Here is a 9,836-nt window from a genome sequence, read left to right as displayed (position 1 = left end):
CCGTTGTGAAACTCAAGATGGCATAAGTGGAGGAGGATGTCGAGTGGGGAGGAGTCTCCCCCTCCCCCACACCTCCGGCGTTCACCAGAGCCAGACCTGATGAACTTTGGCAAGATTGCTGAATCAGACGCCTTCCTGCCGTAATACATGCATGCTGATAAAGTATTTATCATAAGAACATAAGAACATAAGAGACGCCAATGTTGGATCAGGCCAAAGGCCCATCCAGTCCAACACTCTGTGTCACACAGTGGCCAGAAATACCAGTGCCATCAGGAGGTCCAGCAGTGGGGCCAGGACATTAGAAGCCCTCCCACTGTTGACCCCCCCCCCAAGCACCAAGAAGACAGAGCATCACTTGCCCCAGAGCCCCTAGCTATACCTTGTGGCTAATAGCCACTGATGGACCTCTGCTCCATATGCTTATCTAATTCCCTTTTGAAGCCGTCCATGCTTGTAGCACCCACCACTTCCTGTGGCAGTGAATTCCATGTGTTAATCACTCTTTGGGTGAAGAAGTACTTCCTTTTATCCGTTCTAACCCGACCGCTCTGCAGTTTCATGGAGTGCCCACGAGTTCTTGTATTGTGAGAAAGGGAGAAAAGTACCTCTTTCTTTACCTGCTCTTTCCCATGCATAATCTTATAAACCTCGATCATGTCACCGCTCAGTCGTCTTTTCTCCAAGCTAAAGAGCCCTAAGCGCTTTAACCTTTCCTCATAGGGAAAGTGTTCCAACCCTTTTATCATTCGAGTTGCCCTTTTCTGCACTTTTTCCAAAGCTATAATATCCTTTTTAAGGTGTGGTGCCCAGAACTGCACACAGTATTCATTGGTGTGTGTGAGGTGCCGTGCAGCCACTTCCGACAGAGGGCAGCCCTATGGATAGATGACCTCCAAAATGTTGTATTATTAACAATGTTGCTCAGGTCTTGCAGAGTCTTCATTTACATGATTATAGTTACAGAAGGGTCTTCGTGTCTGTCCCTTGCAGCTAATGTAAACAGCCCGGTAACACTTTAAAGACAAGGTTTTTGTTCCAGAGCAATCTTTTTTGACTCAAGTGCTGCAGGGGGGATGCTGTGTCTACCTGTGAAGATAATTTGCATGCTGGTAAACAAAATTGGAAGGGGGTGTTTGTGGCCAGACACTCTTGCAATAAACTAGGCCTCCAGGAAGACTGCCAACAACTCAGAGATTTGTCTTGGACTCGGCTAGTGGGTGTGCAGATTTGTGATGATGGACATAAGATGTGCCTATCACTATTTCTCATGCTGGCTGGCCCTTGGTTGTTTGGACAGAAATCTGGCTCTGGGTGCCGGAGCAAAATATCTCGGTGAGCTGTAATCAGCACACGTACCAAGGGTTGCTTACCCTTGAGCTAGAATAAAATCTTAAGAACAGAAGAGAACATAGGAACATAAGAGAAGCCATGTTGGATCAGGCCAGTGGCCCATCCGGTCCAACACTCTGTGTCACACAGTGACCAAAACCCAGGTGCCATCTGTTTTTGACATCCCCTGTTCTTAGACCAAGGTCTTGAACAATCCAGGTGCCATCAGGAGGTCCGTCAGTGGGGCCAGAACGCCAGAGGTTCTCCCGTTGCCCTCCATGCACCAAGAATACAGAGCATCACTGCCACAGACATAGTGCTTCATTTATACCTGGTGGCTAATAGCCACTGGTGGACCTCTGCTCCATATGTTTATCTAATCCCCTCTTGAAGTTGTCTATGCTTGTAGACACCACCACTTCCTGTGGCAGTGAATTCTACATGTTAATGACTCTTTGGGTGAAGAAATACTTCCTTTTATCTTTTCTAAGCCTGCTGCTTATTAATTTCATTGAGTCCCCACAAGTTCCTGTATAGTGAGAAAGGGAGAAAAGTACTTCTTCTCTACCTTCTCTGTCCCATGCATAATTTTGTAAACCTCTATCATGTCACCCTTCAGCCGTCGTTTCTCCAAGCTAATGAGGCCTAATCTTGTAAGACTCTGCAGTAACTCTCAGACGCGATAAGTCCATTTATGGATTTTATTAGCAATCAGGAAAGTTGCAGGTGAATCAAAGGCTTTGACAGTAATGCCAGGTAATACAAGTTTAGCTCTTATGAGAACTTTGGTGCAGCCCACATTCATACATCATGGTTACATGTGATAAAGACAGGTTAAAGGTAAAGGTAAAAGTTCCCTTGCTCGAAAGCCAGTCGAATCCGACTCTAGGGTTGCGGTGCTCATCTCCATTTCAAAGCCGAAGAGCCAGCGCTGTCCGAAGACGTTTCCGTGGTCATGTGGCCGGCATGACTAAACACCAAGGCGCACGGAATGCTGTTACCTTCCCACCGAAGTGGTACCTATTTATCTACCACTGCTAGGTTGGCAGGAGCTGGAACTAGAGACGGGAGCTCACTCCGTCATGCGGCACACTCGGGTCTTGAACTGCTGAACTACTGACCTTCCACAGCCTGCAGTTCAGCGTCTTAACCACTTGAGCCACCGCAGCTCAAGTTAACAAAGACAGGTTAACAAAGTACAATTAGCCTTTCTTCACAGGGAAAGTGTTCCATCCCTTTAATCATTTTAGTTGCCCTTTTCTGCACCTCCTCAAATGCTATAAAATCTTTTTTGAGGTGCGGTGACCAGATCTTGTTTAGTCTTTAAAGATTCCTATTCACTTTAGTATTTGTATAGTGGGGCTCAAGTGTTCGGAGTTTGCTTACATGACCTCCTTGTCGATCAGGGCCAGTGGTTAGGTTTGAGCCCGAGAGAGAGAGAGAGAGAATCGCTTGGGCAAGAGTGCCTGCTTTGCATGCAGAAGGCCCCAGGTTCAAGTGGCCTCACCTCTAACTTCAAAAAGGAATTCAGGCACCAGGGCTGAGACCCTGGAGAACTGGTGCCACTCAGAATCGGTAAAACCAGCCTTGGTGGAGCAGTGCTGTGATGCAGTAAAGCACAGCACTCTTTATCTAGGGATGTTCACAGCACAGCCAGTTTGGTGTGGTGGTTAAGTGCGCGGACTCTAATCTGGGAGAACCGGGTTTGATTCCCCACTCCTCCACTTGCACCTGGCTGGATGACCTTGGGCAAGCCGTACTTCTGATAAGAGCTGTTCTTGTTCACATTATTGGTTTTGCATTCCTGCCTTGGGGGGACCCTTTGTGGGTTGAGAATGTGGGATGATAATAATAGAATCATAGAGTTGGAAGGGGCCATACAGGCCATGAACTCCAACCCCCTGCTCAGTGCAGGGTCAGCCTAGAGCAGTGATGGCGAACCTTTTAGAGACCGAGTGCCCAAACTGTGACCCAAAACCCACTTATTTATCGCAAAGTGCCAACACGGCAATTTATCCTGACTACTGAGGTTTTACTTTAGAAAAAACAACTCATACATTAACTTAAGATGATCCAAACAAAGTAAGGAAAGCAATCCCAAATGCTTTCATTTACTTAAAATTATTTGGCAGAGAATTCCACACCTTAATGACGGTCTGGGCCTGGCTGGGGCGATGACACGCGTGCCCACAGAGAGGGCTCTGAGTGCCACCTCTGGCACCCGTGCCATAGGTTCGCCACCACTGGCCTAGAGCATCCCTGACCAGTGTTCCTCCAGCCACTGCTTGAAGACTGCCAGTGAGGGGAAGCTCACCACCTTCCTAGGCAGCTGATTCCACTGCTGAACTACTCCATTCTTGCAAGTCCTCTCCTCTGCTGCCAACAGGAACAGCTCCCTGCCCTTCTCTAAGTGACAGCTTTTCACATACTTGGAGAGAGCCGTCATGTCCCCCCTCAACCTCCTCTTCTCCGTGCTGAACAATCCCAAGTTAAGTCCCTCCCTTCTCCAGTTGTGGGAGAGGGCTCTTCTTGGGAACTACTGCTTGTCAGAATAGACAATACCTGGCACGACGAGCCAGTGGTCCTATATCATCAGCACCTCAGTTTCCTCCTTTGTAAATCTGATGTGATGACGATCAACTTCTCAGGTTGTTCTGATGTCAAATGTGAAACACAGATCGCTTTGTAGATTAAAAACAAACAAACTAGTGGTACGTCTTTACTAGCAGAAGTAGATGAATACACTTTCTTTTCTTTCTAGGCCAGATTTGGAGGACGCAGTGGGGCATTCCACAAAGAAAGCTGTAAGAGGTGCTGAATCCCGACCCATGAATTTTCGAGTGGGTTTTGTACACACAGGAGAATCGCAGCAGCATGGCTTCTTTGGGTAAGGATCCCTGTCTTGTAATTTTGGATTTGAAATTGGCATACAGAGAAGGTGAAGGAGAAAGTAAAATACCATTGTCAGGGACAATATTGTGTGTGTGGGGGGGGGATTGTTCTTCTCACAATGACATGAGGCCTGGCTGGAATTCCCAGGGTACATTGTGCTTGTGTGCACAGAGATGTGCTATACCTGCCAGACATCCTGCCTGCCCCATCCCCTCTCTCTCTCCCCCTCACACACACGCACACACACACATTTTTATTTTGCTTTGAAGAAACTCCAGTAATACAGAAGAGCTCTCTCATAAAGTTTCTGGTGCCTCAGTGGATGGACTCAAACAAGGAAGCTTTAGAAGTTGAGTTAACAGTGCCTTTTGCTGAAACGTTAATGAAAATAATATGAAAGCTTTGGATCTTAAAGCGCAACCTTATGCAGAGCTGTTCTAAGCTATGCTGGTGTGTTTATGTGTCGCCAAGTCGCTTCCAGCTTACGGTGACCCTATGAATGAATGTCCTCTGAAGCATCCTCTTTTTAACAGCCTTGCTCAAGTCTTGCGAACTGCGGGTCATGGCTTCCTTGACTGACTCAAGCCCCCTCGTGTTGGGTCTTCCCCTTTTCCTGCTGTCTTCAACTCTTCCTAGCATTATTGTCTTTTCCAGTGAGTCTTGACTTCTCATGATGTGACCAAAGTATGACAGTGTATGCTTAGACTAGAGTAACCCTGTGTAGACTCCAATGAAGCTGATGGGCAGTAGGTTTAGGATAGAGAAAAGGAAATACTACTTTACACAGAGAGTGAATAAAGTGTGGAATTCGCTGCCAGAAGATCAGTGATGGCCAAAGGAATAAACAGCTTTGATAGATTCATGGAGGATAAGTCTATCTGTGGCTACCAGCCATGGTGACTGAGGGGAACCTTCACATTCAAAGGCATTAATCCTTGGAATCCCAGAGGCAGGAGGCAACATCAGGTGAAGGCCTCAGCCTCTGTGCCCTCTTGTTGGCCCTCCAGAAGAACTGGTTGGCCCTGCCACAAATTTTGTTAGTCTTTAAGGTGCTACTGGACTCTGGCTCTTTTCTACTGCTACAGACAGACTAACACGGCTACCCGTCTTCATTTATTTAAGACATTTATAAACTACCTTTCTTATCTTACAGGAACTTAAGGCAGCTTACAATGCAAACAGCAACAAAATGCAATTTCTCAGTGTTTTATTTCTCAAACATCATTGCTTTCCCCTGCTCAGACTTTCCACATGTGGTGATAAAGCTCGAAGACGAAGAGGTCCCCTGGCTGCCAAATAACCAGGGATCGGAGGAAAGTGAGACCTTCACAGCTACCTGCTCAGGTGAGGGCTGGATCCAGTGAATTGTGATGCACAAACGGTTGTGTAGAGTTCCCTCTCTTTTTTAATCTCTCAAGGTCAACCGCATGTTTAATCAACCTTTGCTCATTGAGTCTGAACGTTCTCAAGGCCGGGCTGTTGGGCCACAAAACTTAAGGAGCTGCCTTGGCTTGCTGACACTGGGAGCAGGCAGAGGTAGAACACACACCGCACCGTGGCATTTTGCAGGAAGTGGCCTTCTGTTCTGAATGCTCCTTCTCATTACAAAAAAACACCTCTAGAAAACGAGCACAGCAGCTTTCTGACACTTTTAATTGCATCTTCTCAGGATTCGATTTTGTAATCCTAATTGTCCTGTTTCTTGTACCTATTAAGTCATTAAGAGGCGAGCAAGGGCAAAAACCGCCTCTGAACGTCTCCTGCCTTGAAACCCTACAGCAGTGATGGCGAACCTTTTAGAGACCAAGTGCCCAAACTGCGACCCAAAACCCACTTATTTATCGCAAAGTGCCAAACACGGCAATTTAACCGGAATACTGAGGTTTTACTTTAGAAAGAACAACTCATACATTAACTTAAGATGATCCAAACAAAGTAAGGAAAGCAATCCCAAATGCTTTCATTTACTTAAAATTATTTGGCAGAGAATTCGACACTTTAACGGTGGTCTGGGCCTGGCTGGGGCGATGGCACGCGTGCCCACGGAGAGGGCTCTGAGTGTCACCTCTGGCACCTGTGCCATAGGTTCGCCACCACTGCCCTACAGGGTCGCCGTAGGTCAGCTGTGACTCGACCGCACTTTCCGCCACTATGACACCGTTATCTTTGGGTTCTCTAAATCTATCACTGGGCTTTTAACACATTGCTTGAATCTATTTATACTTCCTAATTGCATTCTTTTCTAGTGTTGTGATCCGTTTTTATTGTATCACTTATTGCATGTGTTATACTGTGTTCACTGCATTGCGTTCTAGTTGTGTAACCCACCTTCAGTCTCGGCTAGAAAAGCAAAATATAAAGGAAGTAACACAGAAGGGGCTGGAGCAAACGGCTTGCCCTCACTTGGCTCTTTCAGTGGCACTGGCTCTGAGTCACTCTCAGCTTTCCATGACTCCTGGGGAGTCTTCGTTCCTCATCAAGCTGGGGGAGGCTTCTTGGGGGGGAAGTCATCCAGGAACTGGTTAGCAGGACCCCAGCTGTGTGTCTTCCGGGGCGGGCTAGTTCTCCAGTCTTAAGAACATAAGAACAGAAGAGAAGCCCATCCAGTCCAACACTCTGTCACCCACTGGCCAAAAATACCAGGTGCCATCAGGAGGTCCAGCAGTGGGGCCTGGACACTAGAAGCCCTCCCACTGTTGTCCCCCCCCCCCAAGCACCAAGAAGACAGAGCATCCCTTGCCCCAGATGGAGAGTCCCTATCTATACCTTGTGGCTAATAGCCACTGATGGACTTCTGCTCCATATGCTTATCTAATTCCCTCTTGAAGCCGTCCATGCTTGTAGCTGCCGCCACCTCCTGTGGCAGTGAATTCCATGTGTTCATCACTCTTTGGGTGAAGAAATACTTCCCTTTATCTGTTCTAAACCGACCGCTCAGCAATTTCATGGAGTGCCCATGAGTTCTTGTATTGTGAGAAAGGGAGAAAAGTACCTCTTTCTCTACCTGCTCCATCCCATGCATAATCTTATAAACCTCAATCATGTCACCCCTCAGTTGTCATTTCTCCAAACTAAAGAGCCCCAAGTGCTTTAACCTTTCTTCATCGGGAAAGTGTTCCAACCCTTTTATCATTCAAGTTGCCCTTTTCTGCACTTTTTCCAAAGCTATAATATCCTTTTTGAGGTGTGGTGACCAGAACTGTACACAGTACTCCAAATGAGGTCGCACCATCAATTTATACAGGGGCATTATGATACCGGCTGATTTGTCTTAACCTGCTTCAGCTCTTTGCTGCAGAACCCTTCTGCCAAAGGATGCTTCCGCCGATGAGGCTAGCTCTATTCTGTAGTGCCTCACAAAAGTCATGAAGGATGCCCATGTGGCGACCCTGCATATCTCTTCAGCTGTTGCCCTAGTGGAGAAGGCTACCGTAGTTGCAGCTGCTCTGGTCAAATGTGCCATGATATTTTTTTTTGGGGGGGGGGCCTCCGACCCTGTACTTTGTATGCCTTGGAGATGCACTGTTTGACCCAGTAGGCTATGGTGGTTTTAAGATCTTTCTGCCCTTGATTCTGCACATTGTGAGAGACAAAGAGCATGTCTGACCTTCGGAATGCAGCCGTATTCTTAAGGTAAATGAGCAAAGCCCTGCGCACGTCGAGTTTGTGCTAACCAGATGAAATAGAGTCCTCCTGCCCTTCCTACCAGGGAGCCCCTTGAACCCGTGCTTTCATGACAGTAACAGGGACTAGCCTCTTGGCTGTCAGATATACTGATAACAGCAGCATAGCTGTTGTGAGGATTGCTGAGGTAATGTGTGAAACACATTGGATCTTCTGAAGGACTATATAAATGGGACTTGTGAGGGTTATATTTCAGGGCTGGTCTAGATGTTTACTGTTCCCTTTGCGGCGGAGGAACCTTCTTATGTGCATCTGGGCCAGGGCTACAGTGGGCCCCCTTGGGGCTGTTGGCACAAACTATTGTGCATCGGGCCTGGGGTAAGAAGGCTGAAGTCTTCCCTGCCTCCAAGGGGAGAGTCTCCATTTCAAAGGGAAGAGCTGAGAGGAGCCATGAATCAGAACATTAGCCCAGAACTGTGTCTGGCAGTGTATTTGAGCTTACCCCCCCCCCCAATCTCCAAAAACCCTGTGAGAAAAGAGAGGTGAAAAGAGAGGGGCCCAAAGTCAGCCAGTGAGCTTCAGAAAAATGAACCATGCCTCCATTCATATGCTCCTTCGTACAAACTGCCTCCCCAACTCTGCCTCCCGTTTCTTTTTCCTATTCACTCAGGCGTGGCCCCTTGAACATAAGAAACGGCATCCGTGGGCAATTATCTCCAAAGTCTCAGCCAAAGGATTTGAGAGCCAGTTTGGTGCAGTGGTTAGGAGCGCGGACTTTAATCTGGGAGAACCGGGTTTGATTCCCCACTCCTCCATGTGCAGCTGCTGGTGTTGCCTTGGGTCAGTCACAAGTTCTTTCAGAACTGTTCTCACAAGCAGTTTCTGTCAAGAGCTCTCTCAGCCCCACCTACCTCACAGGGTGTCTGTTGTGGGGCGGGGAAGGGAAAGGAGATAGTAAGCCGCTCTGAGACTCCTTCAGGTAGTAAAGGGCGGGGTATAAATCCCATCTCTTCTCTCCTCTCCTCTTAGAAAAAAGAAGCCAGGCATTGAAGCTGGGATCTTCTGCACACTAAGAACGTACTTTACTTCTCTATTCTAGAGACTCCAGGCAGCTCATACTGTCTATGAACCTGTTCCATTGTTACCTTTTCCATCCTCTGAGGAGTTTATGACAACATACTTGGTTCTCTCTCCCTCCAACAGCTCTGTGACGTTGTTAGGCTGAGTGGGAATGACTGGGCCATGGATGCTCCATGACCAAGTGGGGATTTGTACCCAGGTCTGACAGTGTAACCGTTGGTTCTCCACACACCTTGGGAGATTGTTTTTCTCTTCCCTCACTGCAACCACTCTTTGTCCATCCTGGTGATTATCTCTGTTTCCAGCACAGAGGTAGCTCTGTCCGCTCTAGAATCAAAAAATGATTAAGACGTGACAGGTAATGGACCAAATTCCTTTTGATCAAGTCTGTTTCCTTCCTTCCTTCCTTCAGCAGGCTTAGGATTCGCCATTCCCAAATCTGAGGTGGTCCATGGGGGAGATCCGTGGATTCCGGAGCCTGTTTCAGAGGAAAGGGAGATCCCAACGGATTATGGGTCAGGTGAGGGAACATAAAAAATGTGGGGACAAAGACTTCTAATGCTGGGCTAAACCTCCCTCATGAGAAAGAGTCCAGCGGTCCCTGTCCAGGACTTGGAAGTCTGCTCCCTGACAGAAATCTGGGCAGGGCTTCCTCTCATGACAAAGAAGCTTCTGGTTGGGCTTTTTTCTTCTTCTTTTGTTGTGTTTCTTACTAAATAATATTTGCCTAATGCCTTCTTTAAAAAAACAGCCATTACCAAAAAGTTATATGATTTCCCTTTGAACGCTAGTAAACTTTCTCCTCAGCCATTTATATTCTCTGTTCTCCCCTCCCCCCCCCCCAACTGCTAAAAAGGATGAGGTGGAGAGAGACAGAGAACCAGAGTTAGACACACAACGGACCAGTT

The 9,836-nt window shown here is 47.4% G+C and overlaps 1 protein-coding gene across 2 annotated transcripts in view; it reads left to right on the top strand.

Moving 5' to 3' along the window:
* Nucleotides 1–4,140: 4,140 nt before the first annotated feature.
* LOC107113997 (zinc finger protein OZF-like) overlaps nt 4,141–9,836 on the top strand; it is a 9,118-nt gene continuing 3,422 nt past the window's right edge. For both annotated transcript variants that reach the window (XM_015415417.1, XM_015415415.1), the window contains exons 1-3: nt 4,141–4,219; nt 5,467–5,568; nt 9,350–9,448. In XM_015415417.1, coding sequence (XP_015270903.1) covers nt 4,207–4,219; nt 5,467–5,568; nt 9,350–9,448 — 214 coding nt within the window. In that variant the 5' untranslated portion in view covers nt 4,141–4,206. The remainder of the gene's footprint in view (nt 4,220–5,466; nt 5,569–9,349; nt 9,449–9,836) is intronic.

Source organism: Gekko japonicus, unplaced genomic scaffold (genome assembly GCF_001447785.1).
Source record: "Gekko japonicus isolate JY-2015 unplaced genomic scaffold, Gekko_japonicus_V1.1 scaffold1234, whole genome shotgun sequence".
Lineage (NCBI taxonomy): Eukaryota > Metazoa > Chordata > Lepidosauria > Squamata > Gekkonidae > Gekko > Gekko japonicus.
The sequence above is the reverse complement of the archived record's forward strand: the minus strand, read 5'-3'. Positions and strand labels throughout refer to the sequence as shown.